This window comes from Propithecus coquereli, unplaced genomic scaffold (genome assembly GCF_000956105.1).
Source record: "Propithecus coquereli isolate 6110/MARCELLA unplaced genomic scaffold, Pcoq_1.0 Scaffold456, whole genome shotgun sequence".
Taxonomy (NCBI): domain Eukaryota; kingdom Metazoa; phylum Chordata; class Mammalia; order Primates; family Indriidae; genus Propithecus; species Propithecus coquereli.
Genome location: NW_012150352.1, coordinates 1,236,007 through 1,258,940, shown reverse-complemented (window position 1 = coordinate 1,258,940; position 22,934 = coordinate 1,236,007). Strand labels below are relative to the sequence as shown.

At 56.5% G+C, this 22,934-nt stretch overlaps 1 protein-coding gene across 2 annotated transcripts in view; it reads right to left on the bottom strand.

Moving 5' to 3' along the window:
- Positions 1-22,934, bottom strand: part of TXNRD2 (thioredoxin reductase 2) — a 45,377-nt gene that overhangs the window by 18,549 nt on the left and 3,894 nt on the right. For both annotated transcript variants that reach the window (XM_012654985.1, XM_012654986.1), the window contains exons 2-10: positions 22,469-22,534; positions 17,370-17,426; positions 16,888-17,032; positions 16,253-16,327; positions 14,632-14,710; positions 14,094-14,156; positions 10,117-10,187; positions 1,984-2,003; positions 1,170-1,261 (exon numbers count right to left, since the gene is read on the bottom strand). In XM_012654985.1, coding sequence (XP_012510439.1) covers positions 1,170-1,261; positions 1,984-2,003; positions 10,117-10,187; positions 14,094-14,156; positions 14,632-14,710; positions 16,253-16,327; positions 16,888-17,032; positions 17,370-17,426; positions 22,469-22,534 — 668 coding nt within the window. The remainder of the gene's footprint in view (positions 1-1,169; positions 1,262-1,983; positions 2,004-10,116; positions 10,188-14,093; positions 14,157-14,631; positions 14,711-16,252; positions 16,328-16,887; positions 17,033-17,369; positions 17,427-22,468; positions 22,535-22,934) is intronic.

Here is a 22,934-nt window from a genome sequence, read left to right as displayed (position 1 = left end):
AAAAAAAGGAGGCTGGGCACAGTGGCTCACACCTGTAATCTCCTAACACTCTGGGAGGGCAAGGCAGAGGATCACGTGAGCCCAGGACTTTGAGGTTACAGTGAGCTGATGACACCACTGCACTCTACCCAGGCTGACAGAGTGAGATTCTGTCTCAAAGGAAAAAAAAAAAAAAAAGAAAATCTCAGGCTGGGTGCGGTGGCTCACACCTGTAATCCTAGCACTTTGGGACACCGAGATGGGAGGATCGCTTGAGGCCAGGAGTTCAAGACTAGCCTGAGCAACACAGTAAGACCCTGTCTCTACAAAAAATACAAAAATTAGCCAGGCATAGTGGTGTGTACCTGTAGTCCCAGTTACTCAGGAGGCTCAGGCAATAGGATCGCTTAAGCCCAGGAGTTTGAGGCTGCAGTGAGCTAGGCTGACGCCACGGCACTCCAGCCTGGGTGACAGAGCAAGACTCTGTCTCTAAAAAGAAAACAAAAATCCTAACTGGGATGTGGGCTAATTATAAAAGAAAGAAAATGAAAATCTCCATGGCTCCAATCACAGGGCTTGTCCTGCCATCTGTGGACTCGGGTAAGGACTGCTGCGAACCCGTGCACCTCCACGTGGACCTGCATGGACACCACGAGCCCACACCTCTGACCTCCAGCCCCGTGACGGCTGTCAGGACAGCTGACCCCACAGGCTCGCTTGGAGTCCATGTGCCCCTGCACCACTCACCCCGGCTTGCATGTGGCCTCTTATTTCACCCCCTGGACCCCAGGGGCCTCGGCAAGGAGGTGGCAGGGAGTTGGGGGTCTCTGAGGTGAGGCCGACGCTTCTGTGACACACGCTGCCACTTGCCAACGGGATGACGGGGGTGGGGAGACCCAGCCTACATGGGAGGCTGGGCTGGGTGTCCCATGAGTGGCCCTTCACTATCCCTTCTGTTGGCAGGAGGGGTATCTGTGCAGCCCACCCGCTGCCCTTCCTCCCCTGCCCAGGCTGTGTGTTTTCACATTTCCTGGGCAATCTCTTTGTCCAGCTCAGGGGACTGTTCCTAAAGATTCAGGCCTTGGCCCAGCCCACGCACCCGCACCTGCCTAGGCCAGGCAGTGGGTGGACAGGAGCACGCTCCGAGGGGAGCAGAGCCGCAGGGCGGGCTCGGGACCCTCTTGTGCTACCTGGTCGAAGCCGCGGAGGGGGATGCTGCGTATCATGACGGTGGTGTCCAGTCCAATCCCGGTGAGGAAGCCGGCACACTCCAGGGCCACATCTGGGTGCAGGCTGAGGAACGCTAACAGATGGTGCTTCGCGAGTGCAGGTGCAAGACCCCAGGGCCCCATGCTGGCAGCCCACACCCACCCACCTGAGCCTGAGACCCCCACCGCCGTGCCTTAAGTGCACGGCCACGGTCCGGGCTGTGCCAACCCAAGCAAGGACTCCCTGAGCAGCACCACTGGGTAGGCCTGCCTCTGCTTCTGCTTCCACGGGGCACCTGTCCCAGCTCAGACCCCGGAAGGGTCTGAGTTGTGATGGAGAGCTGCCCCTGGCCAGACTCAGCAGGAGACCTTCAGTCACACAAGGCTCAAGGCAGCTGCGTCACCTGTGCTCTCAGTTGGCGGCCTGCAGCTTTCATCTTCCCTCGGACGTCCCTTCTCCTGACCCCAGGCCCCCTCTCCTGATCCGCCGGGTCTGGCTGTTCCTTCTGCAGGAACGGGGCTGGAGTGCGGCTGCTCTCATGGGAGGCCAGCCCGGCTGCCTCATGGCTGGGCCCGGCTGTCTCAGTGGGTGGCTCGGGAAGAGCCTCCAGGAAGCCCTGGCCCCAGAGGTCAGCCTCCAGTTGTCCCCAGGGCACAGGCCCTCCTCCCCTAGAGGCCCCGAAAGTGCCCGACCGGAGGCAGCAAAGCACCTGCCGGGAAGGAAGGCGGTGAGGGGGGCACTTAGGAAAGGAGGGTCCACTTCCCAGGATGCCGCCCAAACACCAGCAAAGGATACAGCTGGCCCCGACCACTAACCTGTCAGGGAAAGACAGAGAGCAAGGTGAGTGCCTGTGTGGACGAGTTTGGGATGGACGGAAAGGGACCTTCACGCCAAGCGCCCAGTCAGCTCGTGAGCACAGGTTGCCCCCAGGTGCAAAGCCAGCTTTTCGGAGGCTCCAGATGACACGCAACATGACAGACAGTAGCCTGGTGGGCATGTGGTCAGTCACAAGTGGCATCTGTCCCCTGGAAGGTGCCAGGACCTGCTGGGAAGGCCTGTTGGAGAGCACAGGGCCTGCCTCTTGCCCCTCGGGCCTCCCGGGCCAGGGTGGCAGCGGAGACCCTGCAGGAAAGTGATGGCATGGACCACGGGGCCTCCTTGGAAAGCGTCATCTGAGAGCAGAACACTCTGGGACCATGGGAGGCCAGGCTGGAGGCCACACCAGGGTCCAGGGCCAGGGGAGCTGGCGCCCAGAGCACGGGCAGGGAGGCAGCACAGGACAAGGTGACTGCAGAGCGCTGGAAACACCTGTCCCAGCAGTGCAAACCCCTCCTGCTACGCAGCTCCACACTCCCCGTGCGCGCAGACGCCACGGAACTGCACACGCGCGCATTCGCACACCCTCACAGGGGCACACACACATGTACATGCACACGGTCACATGTATATAAAGCTCATGCCCACACGCACGCTTGCACTCAAATGCCTGTCCACATCCACACAGCACATGCGTGCACACACATGCAAATGGGCACAGGCCCTAACACAGAACAAGAACTCCCAGTGGGCCGGCTATACGTGGGTGGGCTCCTCAGATCACCCCTTTAGTCTTTGAACGAGAAGAGACAAAGTGAGGAAGATAAGCCCCGCGTCAGCATTAATCCCAGCAGGTACTAATGATATAATTCCATTTCAAACAGCCGTGTATCCCCTGAGTACCTCTGCAGGTGCCCTGCGGGAAGCCTCTGGCACGTGGCTTCCTCCCGAGAGTGGGGGACGTCCGGGGCGCGCAGAGGCGGTCTGACAGCAAGCTGGGCACAGGATGGTCCCAGCTGGCGACACGCCCCTCGGCACGTGAGAAAGGTGGGGGGACCCTGGGCGCCAGCCGACCGGAAGCGCAGAGGTGCATTCCAGGCCACGCAGGGCCGGCGACACCTCAAAAACAGGTGCTGGGCGTGCACTGCACCCACGCGTGTGCACACACGTATGTGTAGATGCAGCAGCACATCTGTATACAGAGATGCATTTTCCAAATTACAAAATCTACCTCTTTGTGGACTTGACGTATTTGGTGAAAAGTATAAGCCCTTTTTTAAGACATGAAATTATGAGTTACTGGAAATACAAACAGAGCACAGCTGCTTTGAATATCCTGCCCTAAACTCGGCCTGGCATGGGCCAGCCACCTCCTGCCAGGCCGTGCAGGTACTACCGGAGCGACGCCAGGGTGGCCCCCCTATGGGAAACGGGGTGCCTGCTCATCTCAGAGGCTTTCTGTCCCCGAAAGCTGACCCTCCTCTGGGAGTGGGTCGGTTGCAGCTGCAGCCCACAGGACAGGGGCCGGGCTGCTCTCTCGCCCTACCCCACTGCCAGGGGAGCAGCAACATGGTCTCCTGGCTTTGGCACAAGTGTGTGCTGTGACTGCAGCCCCTGTGCCTCCTCCCTGATCCCTGCACAATGTGATGGCACCAACAGGGGCTGGATGCGGGAGGCGGGTGGGCCACGACTTGCCAGCCCCTCCCTCAGAGCCCTCCTGTGCCCTGGGCCTCCTGCCCTGGCCGCCACACAGCAGCGGGAGGAGCTCCCACCTCCGGGCCACCTTGGAAGTCACAGGGGCCTCCCCCCTGCAGGCACATCTGGGAGGAGGTGGGCAGCAGCAAGCACATTCCCGAGTGGGCATCCCTGCTGACATCTCTCAACAAAAGCTCAACCCCCACTCCTGTGGAGGGGAGCTCTGGGCCTCTTCTTGCCTGCGTGAGTGAGGATTATCCACAGTATTGGTTTTCACTCTGCCCCTCCCCCAACTGACCAAATAACATGAATGTTTTCCCTGGAAGAGTGCAGGGCGGGAGAACTCAAACAGGGACTTCCCTTCAGACTGGCTAAAGTAGAAAATGTCTGCGCAAAACCAGAGGCAAATGCCAAACCTCCGGATCAGGAGGAAGGACAGGCCCTGAAGATAGGCACCTGCAGGCAGCGCCCGTGGGCCACACAGGCCTGCAGGGGCTGAGACCAGCTGCAGCAGTGCAGTGACCAACACAGGCTGTGGCTGCCATGGGAAGATGGCCGTTCTGGCCACAAAAGTCAGGGGGCCAGCTCTGGGGGAGGGGCTGCAAGAAGCCCTGGGGGCTGGAACCACTGGACTTAGCACTACGTCTTAGGACTACATTAAAAAACCGGGAGACCAGGGCTCTGCCCACACTGGAAGTCACCACCCTGCACCCTGAGAGCCTTGCGTTCAATTTGATGTGTGCTCCGGGCAGCTCCACTCTCTGTGCCTCTCGATGCGCGAACGGTTTCCGAAGAGGCACAACTACCGTGGGATTAGCCTAATCACAGGGCAGGCTTTCCTGCTCACAATCGAGTGGAGGGAGGAAGCAGAAACAAAAGCATGAACAGGCCCACGAAGCCCAGGCTTAAAGAGCAATCCACCGGCCTCTCGAGCTCGAAGCCCTGATCCGCTCTCCAAGGAGAACACCCACACAGGTGAGAGTCTCATGGGAGGCACCTGGCCACTTGCGCTCCTGCCAAAGCAGGAAATGCCGGCCAGGCTGCCAAGCTGCGGGCACCCGGGAGGCAGCCGGGGGAGGGCATCTCGAGGCTACCATCCTCGTGGGGGCCGGGTCCTGGCTTGCCTGGGACCCACAAGCCCCACCTAACCCCTCAGGGTCCGGCCGGAGCCTCTGTGTGCTGCCTGTCACAGATTCCACTGAGGCCCTGGCCCTGTAACATCTCAGCCACAGGGACGCGCAAGGCAAGTAGGCAGAGGAGCTGGGAAGTCTGGCGACCAAGTCTCAGGCAGACGTCAGTCTCCCTCCTGCTGGACACAAGGACATCACGTCATGCTAAAGAGTGTGGAGGTTAAGCAGAAAATGAAACTTTAAGCAGCAGTGATTTCTCCTAAATCAATACTGTGGTGTCCTTCCTGAGATAAAATTTACCTCTTTTCTCTTGCACTTAGGAAGACAGAAAAATGATTACAGTACCTGGCCAGCTTTTGGATGTCATAGGGGTCAAACAAAAGCTCCTTCTGTGACAAACTCTGACAAGCGGCGTTAAATCAGCCCAAGTTATGAAAATGCTCTGCCTCACAGAGCCCGGGAGGCCAAGGACAGACAGTGCGGGGCTGCTCAGAGCTGGTCACGTGGGGCCACGTGCCCCTGCACCCCCTCCCCAGCGGGCGGTGGGCATCTGCCCATGGTGGCCTTTCCCCATGCGGGGGCCCCAGCTGCCTGCCCAGGGGACCCTGTTCCTCCCCCAGAACCCTCTCGCTTCCGCAGCCTGTCCGGATCCCACGCAGAAGGGAAGACATGAGACGGAAGGGAAAGGCAGGCCAGCCAGGCATGAGGCTGGTGTGAGGTGGCTAAGGCCAAGCAGGTGCCATCCTGGAGTCGCCCTGGGGCCCCCACTGGCCCCGCCCTGCCTGCACCAAGGCCAGAGGACGTCCCTTCCCCCACAGGTGTGGCTCTCAGAGCCTGGGGCAGCCAGGACTTCCCCACCCTGTCCCACCAGGCCCAAGGGTCCTGCTCACCCGCCCACAAGCTCATGCTGCTTTTCCAGGAGTTTTCTACCCATCACCTGTCACCTTTCTGGGTTCTAAACCAGGTGCTCAGCCCACGCTGGCCAACAGGTGTGGCCCCGTTTTGTGGGCATCTGGCTGTTTAGCAAAGGGCGCTGTTAATTCTATCTTCCCTCAACTGGGCTCAGGCGTGAGCACCCCACCTCTGCAGTCTGTCTAGCCCTGGGCTCCCTGGGACCTGGTGCCAGTGAAGGAGGAGGGGGCTCCCCACGCCAGGCCCAAGGTGCACTGTGATGCCAGGTGGTCTCTTGGGGACAAAGACAGAGTGGCATGGCCTCTGGGGCTGAAGGCCTGTAGGCCCCAGGACAGATGCCCTCTAGGAGGAGGTCCCAGCACTGGCCGAGCCTACTGGAGGGGAGGGAGGGAGGAGGGGGCCTGTGCAGGCCACAGAGCCCATGAGGGGCTGGAGGCCGGACAGATCTGGCTCATCCTCAAGCCAACTGGGGACACGGTGCCCATCACAGGCAGAGGCGCAGGGATGCTGCCCACTCAGCCGCCTGGATGGGGCCAGGTAGAAGCAACCCCCCTGCCTCCGGGTGGCACTCAGGCCAGGACAGCAGCCCTGGGGTCCATATTAATTTCAGCTCCATTTTAAAAGCGAGTTAAAATAAACACAGGGAATATTTATAAGGCAAATAAATCTGGCAGAAACAGCCCCTCCAAGTGTGAGTGGAGGCCTCCCCCTCACCCCAGCCCAAGCTGATAAAATACAGAAATGCTACTGTAGACCCTCCGGGCTTATTTTGACTGCGGTGGAGGAATGTAGCATGTAAACACTGACTCCCATATTACACTGTTACAACTTGCATTAGCAGCGCCGGACAAAAGCCGCATTTTCACAGAAGCATCGTACAGGGATGTATCTCCAGCTTAATTTTTAAAAAAACCATTTCCTCACATAAATCATGCTCAGAACGAAACGGGTGACTGATACATTGCAAACACTTTTTTTCTTAAACAATAACATACCTAGATTCCTTCTACACGAAGGAGCTTTAAAAAAAACCTTCTGAATGTTTTTTTTCTGAAGAAAATAAACACTGTAGTTTCTTTCCTGATCAAAATATCTGGGGCCATGTCTTCCCAGCCATCCCGGCCGTCCGGACCATCCCCGGCACAGGGTCTCGAGGAGCAGTCCCCGAGTCCGAGCCACCTCCTGGGCCAGCGCTGCTCGGGCACCCACAGGTCCAGGCCTCCCCGCGAGCCCCTCGCAGCAGCCTTGGACTTGGACAGGAAACCTGCGTGACCAGGATTCAGAAAGTGCTGGCCCCAGGTGACGGGAACAGAAGACCCAAGCACACAGGTGGCCTCAGCTGGGACAGAGGTGTCACTGTACGTTCAAGGATGTTTCTTCATGGGCCCAGCAGACAGCGTGCTATGGAGGGGCTGGAGAGCATGCCCAAATTCCACCAAGAGACATCAGCATGAGAGGAAACTAAGAAAATTTGAGAACGAAGAAGCTCCGGTGACCAGAGCTCGAGGCAGGACGCAGGACCCTGAGGGAAGACGGTGCTTTGAGATGGGAGTGGGGGCCCAGCAGCCCTCCCCGTCCCCACCACAGAAGAGCGGTAACCAGCCCCAGGATGTAAAAGAAAATCCAACCTGTGGAAGCCCCAAAGGGAAATACAGGAGCTTTTTTTAAAAAAAACAATCTTGGGGTGGGGCAGGCTTTACCAAACATGCAATAAATCTAAAAGCCACTAACGGTAAAAGGGATTTAAGTTACATCAAAAACAAAAGTTAAACCATTTGTACATGACACAAGCTAAAAGACATGAAAAGCTGAGAAAATCTGTGCGACAAAGGATCACGTCCCATACGCAAACCAGCTGGAAGATAAGAGGGAGATAAGAGAAGGAAGCTAGGAAGTGGCCCAGCCCGCAGTGGTACGCGCACACACGCGTGGACACACTCACAGGCTCGCTTGCCGTCAGGCAAGGCCAGTAAATACATGAAAAAATGACTATTCACAGCAAACACAAACAGATAACTCAGAAATTGTGGTGTAACAGGAACAAGTGATAAATGTGACAACATAAAAATGTAAATCTTCTGCATGAAATAACACAACTAGGCCAAGGGACACAGCACGGCCCGGGACCCAGCAGAGGGCCCGGGCAGCGGGGCACACACTGGCCCGAGCTCGGCGCAGTCTCGGGAGGGACCCAGACCCGCCATGGGTGGCAGCGCCTGTGACCCCCAGAATCGGGAGGAGGGGAGAGCTGACGCCGGGGTTCCAGGGGAGGGGGGCAGCAGCACACATGGGACAAGGTGTGGCTGGGCTGTCAGCAAAAGGCGCCAGGGCTTCGGGGAAGGATGAGGTCTGTGAGACAGCTCACACCCACGAGGAGCGCCGCTGTCCCCAACACAGAAAGCAACACGTGCAGGCAAGGACACGAAGAAAGCGAACCCTTGTCTGCCTGGTGGGAATATACGATGGTGGAGACCAGCACAGTGGCTCCTAAAAAAATTAAACATACAATTACATGTGCTCCAGGAAGTCCACTTCTGGGACATGCCCCAGAGAACTCCAAGCAGGGACTCGAAGACATATTTGCACACCATGTTCTCAGCAGCGTGGGTCACAAGAGCCAAGAGGTAGAATGAACCCAGTGCCCGTCCACGGATAAATAAGCCTTAAAAATGTGTCTGTCCAAACAATGGAATATTGTGCGGCCTTAGAAGGAAATTCTGACACACGCTACAACGTGGAAAAACCGCAAGGACGTGATGCTCAGAGAAATAAGCCAGTCGCGAAAGCACAAACACGGTATGACTCCGCTTATGTGAGTGGTCAGGTTCACGGAGACAGGGCTGTGGCTGCCAGCGGCCGGGAGCGGAGGGCCGGGGAGTCGGTGCTTAGTGGGCGCAGCCTCTGCGAGATGAAGAGTTCTGAGACGGGAGGTAGCCGGCGATGGCCACGCAACATTACAAGCGTGATACCACTGAACTGTATGCTTAAAAACGGTTGAACTGGTAAATTTACGTGCATGTCACCACAACAGATAATTGGGGGAAAATGTGTAAGAAGCATTCGTGAAGGTCACAGATGCACACAGAGGTTTTCGAGGCAGCCGTCGCAGGGACCGAAGAGACACTTGGCTCACTGAGGGGAGCGCAGTGGAGCCACCACCCACTTCCTTGTCCGCTCGAGGAAGTCAAGACCTGCCCCCAGACAGAGACAGCCGGTGACGTGCGGAACAAGGACATGCAGAGCACAGGACACACGCACTGCCACTCCAACACGCACACGACACACGGCTGCGGGCACAGGTGCCCACGCCTGCCCACGTCCGGAACACGTTTCCACCCGTCTTCTCCCAAAGGAGTCCCGGGCGGCCGAGCACAGCTATCGACCAGGTCTCTGCCGCCCTCTGGTGGCCTCTCTGGTCCCTGCCAGCAGGGAGTCCCCTGTGCGCCCCACGGGCTCCACCCTGCACCGGGGACCTGGGGAGCAACCACACTTGCGCGGGATATGCTTATCGTCTTTATGCCTGCTGGTCTCCCGTGACCGGGCTGTGGTTTCTGAGGACTGTGCAGCCCTTGCTCCATTTCAGGGAAGCCCAAAGTGCAAGCCCAGTGACAGTGGGGACGTGTGACGGAGGCTGAGGGAGGGATCTTGGGCTCTCCCCCGCTCGCGCCCTCCTTGATGGCATGCACCAGAACCCCGGGGCTCCTGGGAACCCTGACCCAGGACTACTGACCCAGATAACAAACAACTGACTCTCTTTACACCTGCGGTCCCGAATCCCTGGGCCTCGGACCAGTACTGGCCAGTGGCCTGTTAGGAACTGGGCCGCACAGTAGGAGGTGAGCAGCAGGTGAGCGGCAAAGCTTCATCTGTATTTACAGCCACCCCCCATTGCTCACATGACTGCACAAGCTCCGCCTCCATTAGATTCTCATAGGAGCACCAACCTCCTGTATACTGCGTGTGCGAGGAACCAGGCTGCACACTCCTCATGAGAATCCAATGCCTGAGGATCTGAGGTGGAGCTAGGCGGTGGTGCCAGCGCTGGGGAGCGGCTGCAAATGTAATAAATGTAATGCGCTTGAATCATCCCGAAACCACCCCCTCCCCTCCGAATTGGTCTGTGGAAAAATTGTCTTCCATGAAACCAGCCCCTGGTGCCAAAGAGTTTGGGGGCTGCTGCTTTACGTGACATTCACTCTGATTACTTCTGAGGCAGCCGTGGGATGCAGTGGGGCACAAACAACGTGCTTCCTTTCCTTCTCTGGGCTGAACCAGAAAGAAGGTACTAAGAGCTGAGGCCAGCTCACTCCCAGGGCCCTGGCACTCACTCTGGGGAACAAGCAGGGGACCCCATCGAGCACGCAGCAGTCCTTACGTTTTTCCAGGGGATTCCTTCAGCCAGAAGATGTCATCGCTTGTAATTCCATATTCCAGGGCACCTTCAATCTGCCAAGACAGAGAGGATCTGTGGGACAAGAGCTCCACCTGGCCTGTCCCAGGTACTTGTTCCAGAGGACGCCTGTTCTGCAGACGCAACCTGACCTGCCCCAGCCCACAGCTGGGCAGGGCCTCCCTGCCACACCCTTATCATCCCTGCCTATCCTTATTGTCCCTGCCAAGGAGGTTGTGGCATCCTTGGGGACAGACAGTACCCTGCCTGTATCTCATTAGTACACCCTCCAGGTAGGTGCAGCAGCAGCTCTTTCCTGTCTGCTCTCAGGGACCCTCCCCTTGATCTGGATTCAGTTGCAGGCTTGAGGTGGGCGTAGCAGCTGCAGGGGCCACCCAGGTGGAGAGCTGGGCCCTCTCCAGTACTCTGGGCCCCGGGAAGGGAGGAGACAGGCATGCAGACCAAGGGAGCAGTGCCCGGGCTCCAGGGGCCCAGACTTGGAGACGAGCAGTAGGTGAAGACAGGCTGGCAGCTCAGGAGCAGGAGAGCTCCCAGCGTCGTTGGGGCAGGTCGGGGAGTGGGGTGGCCTGCGGGGACAGCAGAGGGGAGGAGCGAGTGGGCAGGGTGTGGGGGCTGAGGGGGAAGAAGGGGTAGTGGCCCCAAGGGCCCTAGGCTGAGGGTTGGACCAACTGTGCACCCTCGAGGGCCAGCCCAGGTGGGCTCTGGGCCCAGAAATCATACAGACCCCCCCAAGGAAGAGCGGCCATGCAGGTGGGGGAGGCCCAGGGGCGAGCGCCCACTTAGTGGCTGTGAGAGCAAGATGGGCTGGTGGAGGAAACAGATCTCAAACAGTTTATGCTTCCAGTGGCAAAAAAAATAAAGTCAGGAATTTCTCAGGTTTGCTCAAGGAAAACCAAAAAGGTCTGACAGTCGAAAGGACTAAAATACAAGCAAGCCTTGGAAAGCACCCAGGAGGGTCCCGAGGGAGAGTGGAGTGGTCACTGAGCTGTCCCTCCAGGACCTGGGCGCCCGCTTCATCCCCCGGGGCCTCGGGGACATCAGCAGCTGCCCACAAGGTGCCAGGGTGAAGGGAGCCAGGCCAGGGCCCCTCCGTGGGGCACCCTGGCATAGACGTGCACCCACTCCTGCCAGTGCCTCAAAGGAGCCGAGGTGTCTCCTGGGATCCTGGGCACTGACCCTGGACTTCAGGTGCTTTAAGCAGAACCACCACGAGCCCAGCTCCTGGGTGCAGGGGTCATTTTGACCCTGTCTGCCATAGCCACCTTCAACCACAGTGCAGTGTCATCACAGCTACGGAGCCACACGGCCCACCGGAGCCCACCTCTGTGCACCAGCGCCCTGGCGCCTCTGGAGGCCGCCCTTGCTGGCTTGACAGCCAGAAGAGAAGCCCTGTCGCGCTCTGAGGACCAGAGGTGATCGTGTTCCCCTGGGGCCCTCTGTTCCTTGTTTCTGGGCAAGCACAGAACAGCAGCAGAGTTCGGGGACAGAGGTGGCCACAGCTCCACCTGAGAAGCAGCAGAGACCCCCTTGCTCTGCCTGTGCCTACACTCCCCCTGCATCTGAGTCAGAGGCCTGTGGCACCTGCGGCCTTCCTGGGCTTTGCTGCAGCCCACGCCGAGGCTCGGGGCTGGTGGCACCCATGCCCTGGGAGGCCAGACAGGACGTGGCCTCAGCCAAACCCCTCTGTTCCCCAACTTGCTTTCCCTGTGGCAGCCGTCCCCACCCTCACCCTGGGGCTCCTTTCTCAGCTCTGGGCCCACACCCTACAGCCCAGCCCAGGAGGTATTCACCCCCTGTTGAAAAACAGTGAAATACCTGGCAAGAATGGTCAGGTTCAACTTTTTGAGAACTATGGAAATTAACCAAAGGCTTGCAGCAAACACAGAGAACATTTAGTTAAGAAAAACAGCTGAGAGCTGGACCTGGTGGCGCACGCCTGTAATCCCAGCTATTCGGGAGGCTGAGGCAGGTGGGTCGCTGGAGTCCAGGAGTTCAAGACCACCCTGGGCAACAGAGTGAGACCCTGTCCCTAAAAAAGTTTTTAAAAACATTAGCCAGGCGTGGTGGTGCATGCCTGTAGTCCCAGCTACTCGGGGAAGAGGATCTCTTGAGCCCAGGAGTTTGGGGCTGCAGTGAGCTGTGATCGCACCACTGCATCCCAGCCTGGGTGACAGAGCAAGACCCCATCTCAGAAAAAGAAAAATAGCTGAAACTCCACGAGAACGGGGAGCTCCTCAGAGTTTTAACTTACTCTGGTCGCATCCCCAACCTCAGCCGCAGCCCTGAACCGGGGGACAGGATCAGAAAAAGCAGAACCTAGCAGGGAGACTTTCGAAGAACAGTCAGCGCCTGTCTGACCTTGCTGGGGATTCCGCGGAAGACCCCACTCAAAAGGCTCATCTTTGTCTGATCTCACGTGAACTCTCCGAAGGCTGAAAGTCTCTCCCTGGGGGCCTCTGTCCGAAGTTCTAACCTCACCGCTGCCTGAGGTGACTGATGGGTAAGAGTTGAGGACAGCAGCACACTGACCCAAGAGTCTACAAGGAAAAGTTGAGGAACGAGATGTCCGTAGGGGATTTCAAAAGCTCCAGCACATTCCTGGGAATCTAGAAGGCCAGGCACGTGCATCAGGCTGTGCACGCACCAGGAAAGACCTGAGGAGGCCGAGCTCCCCTGGCTCTCTGCGCGGCAGGAGGCGGGGGCTGAGGCAGAGCCGTCTATGCCTGTGGGTGCTGACGGCAGAGACTGGCAGAGCCCCTGCTTCCAGGGTTTAAGGAGATCTCTGGCCACTCGTTAGCTGACCACTGAGCTAACCAAGTAGAGAAGTCAGTGGCCACACAGGACAAAGAATAAGGAATCTACAAAATTGGCGCAGAAAAGTCACCAAACAAATAGCCACAACGACTAAATCCTAGGGTGGAGGAAGAATCTGAGTTGCAGAATTACCACGTTAACGTATGTGAAATGTTCGGCTTTCAGTAGAACATGACGAGGTGTGTGAAGAAACAAGAAACCATGACTTTCGTACTCTGTTGGTGAGAACGTAAATGGTGCAGCCACTTTAAAACAGCCCGGAAGTTCTTCCAAGGGTTCAGCATGGAGTTGCCCAACAGCCTGGAGATCCAGCCCAGCTACGTACCCACCAGAAGTGAAAACTCTTACAGGGACGTTCGCAGCATGACATAATAGCTAAAAAGTGGAAACCACCCAGGCGCCCATCGAGGGACAAGTAGATAAACAAAATGTGCTAGACAACGACGAGGAATAAAGAGGAAGGGAATTCTGACGCCTGCTACAACAGGGATGAGCCCTGAGGACACCACGCTCAGTGAAATAGCCAGTCCCAAAAGACAAACGCGTGATTCCACTGGCACGAGGGCCCTGGAGGAGCCAGTGCGTGGAGACAGGAAGTCGGAAGTGGGACGGCGGCTGCCAGGGGCTGGGGGAGGGGAGTGGGCAGCCATTGCTTAATGGATATGAAGCTTCCACTTGGAATGATGGAAAGTTCTGGAGATGGATGGTAGAGACTGATGGTTGCACAGTTCTGGGAATGTTCTAAAAACTACTAAATTGTACCCAGTGAAAGTGTGAATTACGGTACGTGAACTTTATTTCAAATTTTTAAGAAGAGGGGGAGGAGGAGGAAGAGGAAGCATGAGGTTTCGTCCCAGGGGAGGAGGACTAACAACGGGACGCGGGGACGGGAAGGACAAGAGGACAGGCCCAGTGGGTCCCGGGAGCTGAGGGAGAGTAAAGGGAGAATTGTTCTGAGGGTTTGGCGATGAGGTCATGGGGACCTTTCGTTCAGGCAGAGTGGACTCAAGAGCATTCAAAAGTAGAAAGTGGTGACAGTGAGTATGGGGGAAGGGTGTGCAGGCCGTGGGTGGGGACGCGTGAGTGTAAACAGTACCGAGATGGTGCCGCGCCTAGGGGACACTCACATGTGTGGGGTACCTTGGCCGCCCTCCAGTGGCGATGACGATGTTGTCAGCTGAAAGCAGAGTCTGGAAAGAAATTGAGAAAACTGCAGGTCAAACAGGGACACTGTGGTCACTGGCTGGGGGGCTCGACGCCTGCAGGGGCCCTGGGCGGCAGCTCGAGACTCCTCGGGCTGGGATCCTGCCGAGGGTCGGTCAGGTGGGAGGGACAGACAGAGGGACAGGGAGGTGTCCTAACTCCAAGCACTTCACAGTTTAGAAAGCACCCTGCGGGCACCTTGTCTCCTCGGATCTCCATAAACGCTGCAGAGAGTGTGGCCGCCAGTCCTGTTGCCCTGTCACCCCAAGCAGCAGGGCAGCTTGGCCAATGCGCGCCTCACACAAATTGCCCATTGTAAAGAGGCCTGACAGCCCAAGGAAGCCTCTTTCCATTCCAGCAGCGCTTAGTGCCGAGAACGGCCCGAGGCAGATGAAGCTGGAGTAGGCACCCACGATCCCTGAACAGCCCTTGAGGAATCGCTTGGGTGGGCTGGGCACTCACCTCTTTCCCGTCTTTGGTGACACCACAAACCGTGTGCTCGTTGACGAAACTGGCTTTGACATTAAAGTACTTGACTTTTCTGCAGAATAAAGGTAAGATTTTCAAACATGTTCTCTGCACATTAAACCCCACCCATGGCATTGAACAGAGGCACTACCGAAAGGCAGCTCTACTCCCGGCCCCCGCCACGCGGGAAAGCGTGGCGGAGAAGTGGGGACACCTTGCCCCTCCCCTCCCCCCGGGTTCCCTGGGACATGGTAACCACAGGGGTCAAAGACACAGATAGCAGCCAGCTGGGCAGAGTCCTGAGAAGCTGCGCCCAGCCCTGGCGTGCAGTGAGAGGTGGTGGGGCCCCCCTGGGGCCTGGGCATGTTCCCGCAGGGAGCAGAGGTGCCCAGGTAGGTGCCACCTTCTGCCTTCAGGGATTTCAGGGGTGCAGTGAGGCCAAGAGGCGGGGGCGACAGAGCTGGAGGGCATATCGGTGGTCAGGCGCGTGGTGCGCAGGGAGGACCTGCACTTTCTTGTGACGGAGGCAGCTCTGTAGCAATGGTTTGGGAAAACTCCACCTCCTTCCTGAGCTGGGTCGGGCCTGTGTGTGCCCACCTCGGAGCTGCCCATGGCTGGGAGGAAGGAGGGCGCAGCCTGCTGCCCCCAGCAAACCACACTGGGGGATACAGAGCCCCACGCAGGAAACACACAAAAACTCTGCAGCACAATGAGCTTAGCTCACTGGCCACGGGTGGGCAGGGGGGCTGGCTTCCCTGGCTCAGTTTTCCTGGATTTAGTGGGCACAGAACTGCCGCCTGCTGTAGAGTCCTGGGAAGACCCGGAGGGCCAGGCACCAGTGCACGGGGAGAGCCAGCAGACCTCTGCAGGACCACGTCCCCGTGGCCCAAGTGGGCACCGTGGGTACCGTGGGGCTACAGCCCCAGGAGAGGCCTGGCCTAGGGCTAGTATGGGTTTTGGGCGCCTGCCCCTCCCGCAGCCGAGCCTCGGGGGAGGCCTTGGGTGGGAGGAAACATCAGCGTCTGAGCTGGGGACCCCGCAGGGCTGACAGGAATGGTGGTCCCAGGCTGCGATGATCACACAGACACCTCTGTCCAAGCCTGAGGAGCAGGAAGGTGTGCAGTTTGCGCAGCAGGAGACGGAGCGCCAGTGTGGGCTGTGTGAGGTGGCGCGTGGTGTCCTCTTTGCTGCCCACCACTGTGGCTCCTGGGCTCCATCCACATCATTGTGGTGGGAGAAAGGCTGCCTGCCCCCAGGAGGTGCCTGCCACTAGGGTGACCCTGCTGGCCCGTCGACCCTGAGCACCCATTCCTTGTGCAGCCCTGGGCTCTGGCCCCCCTGCCAATGTGGCCCCCTTGCTCACACCTCAGCCTCTAGACTCTGCTCAGGGCCGGGCTGCAGGGGCGCCCCACGTCCGCAGCAGTGACCCCAATCTTCTCCTGATCTGTGCTCCAGCTGTGAGCAGGGACACCCCTTGTCCTGTCCCTTTGGAGCCCTCAGGGCCACCGGGGCGGGCTCGGCACGTGTCCAGGGGCAAGACACCTGAGGGAAGGTGAGGTGGGTGCCTGTCCCAAGGGCCATCGGCGTGACCACAGGGCCTGGCGAGGCTCCATACCTGTCCTGCAGCTGGACACGGTGCCCCCAGTTCAGGGACTTCACGTGGTTCTGAACAGCCTCTGCCATCTTCCTCCTGTTAACGCACAAAATGTCAAAACCACAACACACATGTTAGCTGCGGAGTCTTACAACGGACTATTAGCTACAGTTGATGTATTCACAGAAATATCAAGAAATGAGAGTGTTTTTAGGTGGCGGAATGTAACGCCACTACCTGTGTCCCAGGTTTGGGGCTAGGGCCTTTGGACTCACAGAAGATGAGGGCTCCGGCCTGTAGCCAGAGCGGTGGACATCTGAGAACCTCTGAGCCACCGCGGGTGGCTCTGAGCAGAGTCACGCAGGTGCCCTTCCCAAAAGAGCTTGACTGAAACGGCTTCCTACTTGCAGGCTTTGGGGCCGACCATTCTTAGTGGGGCTGTCCTGGGCCCTGGGCTCTGCCTCGGAGATGAGCAAACCCTTCCCCCTAGTGACAATCTGAAACGTCTTCAGATACCGCCAAATGTCTGTGGGGATGGCACAGAGTCCCCCTGGCTGGAACCCCACCCTACAGCACTCCCTCCACCCCACGAGGGTGACTGGAAAATAGCCTCCTCCTCCATCCAGAGGGGCAGAAAAGCACGGGGAGGTGCTCACCAGCTGTGCTGCACGGGCTGGGCCACCTCCCAGCCATAGTGCCGGGCGTCGCGGATCATGCCCCCCAGCAGCGCCGCCTGGTGCATCAGCTTCTTGGGGATGCAGCCCACGTTGACGCACGTGCCACCGAGGCCCCACCTGGTGCCTGGGGTGTCGGGAAGACATGTTTACATTTATATTCGGATGACCCCTGGAGGCTTCCCTGCTCTTCCACCCCAAGCAGGAATCCCTTTAAGGGGTTTTGAAACTCAAACACGGCTCGGGCGAACCTGGCCCCATGACCCTGCTCCCCACAACCTTATCCAGAGTTGTTTTTAAGATATGAATGATGAAGAAGTTTAGAGTAATGATGTGTGAGACAGGACACTGCGCGGAGATTACAGACGGCAGGGCAGGAAGGACTAGGCATCAGCTGCCTCTGTACACTCACTGGGCCCATCTATCCTCCTTCCCAGGACAAGGATCACGAAGGGGCTGCTCACCTCGGGGAGAAGGTTCCACGTAGTCCACCACGGCCACCCTCCTCCCCAGCTGAGCGGCTGGAATGACAAGGAGACTGTCAGCTGAGCACAAGACATCAAGAGTGGAGCTGGCTCAGGGCCAGAGACGGGGACTCCCAGAGGCCCACGAGGCCTGTAAGAGGGCAGGGAATGGCCCAGGCCTGCGGCTGCTCGCACAGTGGCCAGGCTGAGCCGTGCTGGTGACCCCTGATCTGCCACGGTGCTCTGGCCCCCAGAGCCGCGCTGCCCACACGTTCTGCACCCCACCCCCTGGCCTCTCACTGTACCCCACTGTGCTGCCCACAGGCAGGAACCCTCAGTCCTCTCCTGAGACCGCAGCCTCCACACTGCCCACCACAGCAGCGCTGGCACCAGCACCCCCTCAGCTGCTGCCCCCCAGCCCAGCTCCAGTCCCAGATACTCAGCACAAGCCCAGGGCCCGGCCCTGGGAGAGGCTGGGCCAGGGGGCTCTCCCTTGCTCCCTTCCCGGCCGCCCAGAGCCCCCGCGTGGGCCTTTGCTGCGTATCTCTCAGGGCCAGGAAGCAAAGCTTGGGAGAAGTGAAGCCATAGGTCCAGAGTTGCTCAGCCCCGGAGTGGCACCAAGACCCGGACTCCAAACCACACTTCCTGACATGGAGCCATCTGGCCACCCTCCCAGCCATCAGCAGGGCCATCCGGGCCAGGGTCCCAGGTTCTCAGGTCGACTTAGAAACATCAGCAGGGGCTGATTTCGGAGCTAGCTTCCGGCTTGCCTTGGGCACGGCGTCAGCAATCTCAGGCCCTGGACTTGACCACCTCAAGGGCACGCTGGACTTAAGTCTCACGAACCCGTAAGTATTCCAAACACTACAGGACATGCTCAACTCACAGCTATCAAAAACCAGAATTAGAATAAAGTTTTAGAACAGTTCACCTTCAAAACCCATTTTGCTCAACTGAAGGAACAGTGGGATTCCCACACTCAGTTTAAAGGGTCAGGCTGAGGGTGTTCTTCAAAACGCCACCATCCCACTCCCATCTGACCACAATGGAGCAGCAGCACCCAGGTTTATCTCCCTCCCGAAACAGCCAAAAATCCAGATAAAATACATGAAACGATGCGTTTTAAGAAACTGGACATCAGGCAACAACAAAGGACCTGGGAGATAAGAAACAAACAAGGTGGGGCTTAGACCTGTGTATGGGGGGGGCGACTGGGCAGAGTCCAGTGTGGGGAGGACAGAGTGACTGCGTCCAGGGAGACTGAGGCAGACAGAACTCATGGGACAGAGGAGGAGGGAGCTGCACAGAGATTGCATCAGTGCATGTGTATGAGGAAACTAGCTGAGACCAGGGATAGAACCACCCAGAAGGGTTGGGGGGACAGTGCTAACGGGGGGCAGGGAAGAATGCCTATTCCTAGAAGCCAGACTGGGAGAAACACGTAATTCCCGGGGCACTGGGTCGTGGCTCAGTAGTTGAGAATAATGAGCCCTAGACTGGGCGCTGTTCCTCGCACCTGGCAAACCTTAAACAGACACTCAAAAGGATCAAACTGTCTCCGATTAACTTTCCTGCATCCCAGAGCAAAGCCCAGTAATAATATTTCTAGAAATACAAAAAAGTCTAGGACCCAACAGGTAAATTCAAAGTATCTGATGTTCAACCAAAAATTACTAGGCATGCAAAGAAGCATGAGAATATACCACCCAAGGGGGAAAAAGTCAGTCAATGGAAACCAACGGAGAACTGACACAGGCGCCAGAACCAGCAGAAGAGATCAGTAAAACAGGCGTTTTAAGTATCCTGTATGTTCAAAAGAACCAATTTGAATTCGCAGAGATGAAAATTATAGGTGATGAAAGACACACTGAGCAGGATAAATAGCAGATTACATGTTGCAGAATCTTTTATCAGTGAATTTGAAGACACAGGAATAGAAACCAGCCAAAATGAAACACAGAGATAATAATAAAATGTTATGGGAAGCTGAGGCGGGAGGACTGCTTGAGGTCAGGAGTTCAAGACCAGCCTGAGTAAGAGGGAGACCCCGTTTCTACAAAAAGTAGAAAAAAAAATTTTTTCTTAATGGAAAGAGCAACAGTAAGCAGAAGGGCAGCATCAAGCAGCCTCATGTGTGTGCAATTAAAGTCTCCAAAAGGGAGGGCAAGCAGGAGGGACAGAAAAATGATTTGAAGAAATAATGGTTGAAAAATTTCACAATTGGATGAGTCCATTGAACCAAGAAGCTCAATGAACTCTAGCCAAAAAAAAAAAGAAAATTAAAAGGCACACCATAATTAAAAACTATTGCTCTAAACCAATGAAAAGAGAAAATCCTAAAAGTAGCCACAGAAAAAGAGACATGCTTCAGAGAAACAGGATAAAGATGGCAGCAGATTCCTCGTTAGAAATAAGGCAAGTGAGAAAACAGAGGGACAAAGTTTTTAGCATACTACGAGAAAGAACCTGTCTATCTTGAATTCTATATTCAGAGAAAACGTATTTTTAAAATGAAGGCAAAATAAAGATGTTTCCAGACATACAAAAGCTGAAAAAATTTAGCCAGGTGCAGTGGCTCACACCTGTAGTCTGGGCTCCTCGAGGCTGAGGTGGGAGGTTCGCTTGCAAATCAAGCACAATAAGGTGCCGCTTCATGCCTACTTAGGATGGCTATAATAAAAAGGACAGAGACAACTGTCGGTGAGATGTGAGAAACTGGAACTTCACAGGCTGCTGGTGGGAACAGACATGGTGCAGCAGGCGCGGTGCATGGACACGGCCAGCAGCTCCTCACAACGTTAGCCACAGAGTTGCCGCATGACCCAGCAATTCCACTCCCAGGTAAACACCCAAGAGAAATGAAAAAATATGACCATGGCCAGGTGCAGCAGCTCACACCTGCAATCCTAGCACTCTGGGAGGCCGAGGCATGAGGATGGCTTGAGCTCAGGAGTTTGAGACAAGCCTGAGCAAGAGCAAGACCCCGTCTCTACTATAAACGGAAAAATTAGCCGGGCATGGTGGCACGCACTGGTCCCAGCTGCTTGGGCGGCTGAGGCAGGAGGATCACCTGAGCCCACAAATTTGAGGCTGCAGTGAGCTATGATGACACCACGGCACTCTAGCCTAGGAGACAGAGTGAGATTCTGTCTCAAAAAATAAAGAAAAAGAAAGAAAGAAAGAAAATATATGACCACGCAAAAACTTACACACAAATGTTCATGGCATTACTCATAATAGCCAAAAAGTGGGATTGGGCAACGCAATGCCCATCACCTAACAGACAAACATATCCACACAGTAGAGTATCACTCAACCATGGAAAGGAAGGAAGTGCTCATACATGCTGTGTCACGAATGCACACTGAAAACATCATGCTACATGGAAGAAACAATGACAAAAGACCATATATGATTCCATTTATATGAAATGTCCAGAACAGGCAGATCCAGAGAGACAGGAAGTAGGTCAGTTGTTGCCGGGCCAGGGGAGAGGGAATAGGGCGTGACTGCCAATGGGTACAGAGTATTCTGGGGGGAAATGAAAATGTTCTAATGGTGGCAGCTGCACAACTTTGTGAATATACAAAAACCCATTGCATAATGGACTTTGAATGAGTTAATTACAGCTGACCCTTTGAACAACATGGATTTGAACTGTGCATGTCCACTTATATATGTTTTTTTTCCAATAAATACAGTTCTCCTATCGGTGGGTTCCACATCTGCAACCAAACTCAGATTGAAAATAGAGCATTCATGGGATGTAAAATCTTTCGTATCTGTGGGTTCCAGAAGGCCCACTTGAGGACAGGAGTCGGGGTGGGTTTTAGTATTCTGGTAGCCGCAGGCGGCGCTGGACCCCATCCCCCTTGACGCCAAGAGACAACTATATGTGGTATGTGATGTTTATCTCGATAAAACCATTATAAAAAATAGGACACACTTTGGGATAAATCTGACAGAAGTGGAAGCCCTGTATATGGAAAACGTCACAACACTGCGGAAAGAAAGGAAGATGTATCTAAATGAGAGAAACACCGCATGACCCGGCAGGTCCACTTTTAGGCATTTACCCAGAAGAATTTAAAACACATGTGCCACAAGGACACACAGACAGACGCTGCTGGCAGCGCCATTCACAGCGGCCAGAGAGTGGAAACCACCAGCCCGGAGTCCACCCGCAGGTGAATGGATGAATGGAAGGTGGAGCAGCCACGCGACGGACTGCCACTCGGCAGTCAGCAAGAATGAAATGCCACGCGCGCAGCGACACGGCCGAGTCTCAGGATAATCACGCCCAGCGAGAGAAGCCGGGAGAGTACGTGTCGCATGATTCCGCTGACACAGAATACTGGAGAATGCGAACTGACCCACAGTGAGAGAAAGCAGATCGTTGGCTGCCTGGGGAGGTGCGGCGTGGGGTGCAGGAAGGGGTTACCAAGGCGTGAGGAAACTTCAGGGGTTGTTATGGGCCGAGCTGTGTTACCCCAAAATTCCTATGTGGAAGCCCTAACCCCAGCACCTCAGAATGTGACCATATTTGGATGTAGCTCTTTGAAAAGGTAATCGAGTCAAAATGAGGCCATCAGGGTGGGCCCTGATCCAGTAGGACTGGTGTCCTTATAAGAGGAGATGAGGACACAGACAGGCAGAGGGATGACCCTGTGAGGACACAGGGAGGAGACGGCCATGGATGAGCCCAGGAGAGAGGCCTCCGAAGAATCGGCCCTGCCCATGCCTTGATCTGGAACTTCAGGTCCCCACAAGCAGCAGCATGCGGAGCTGAGGCTGGACAGGAGGGGGAGACCCTGGGACGCCCGGTGGCTTTAACTGTGTGTAAAGCGGGAGCCCTGGAGCCCAGGAAGGCAGCACAGGTGAAGAGCACACCATGGCTGCTGTGCGCAGCCGATGGCAGATGGCTGGGTGCGCCAGGGAACAGGGCACAGGGAGGGGCCGCTGGGGTGACCCCGGTAGGCCAGCTGCAGAGGTCATGCATCCTGCTCATGCACGTTCAGGACAAAGCCACCCTCTCCAGGGGGCCCCAAAAGTGTCAAGGCCCTGCCATGCCAAGGGGACGCAGGACACAGGATACGTACCTTCCTTGGCACAAGCCAGGCCACCAGATCCCCCGCCAATTACCAGGAGATCATAGTCCCGCTGCCCTGTTGGGGGAAGGAAGGAGAGATGAGAAGGAAGAAAGTCAGCCTAGGGCTGGGGCACAGACTCACAAAGCCCCCACGATTCCCAGCCAGCGAGCAGCGCCGTTTGGTTAAAGGTGATGCAGGACCAGTTTCATCACAATGGGAGACCCCATCCTTTGAGGCACAGGGATGACAACATATCACCCAACGGAGCAGAAAGCAATGACTTCACACATGTGATCTGTGCAAATCCAGGGGCCTGGCGATGCCAAGGCCAAGGTGCGTGCCATCACCTTTGCAAACCACGCCTCCCACACACACCCCGTGTCAGCCGATAGGACTCCTCTGAACTCAAACTTCACCCAGTGTCCTAGGCCAGACACAGAGCTAAAACATTCTCCTTGAGTCCCTGTGCCTTTCA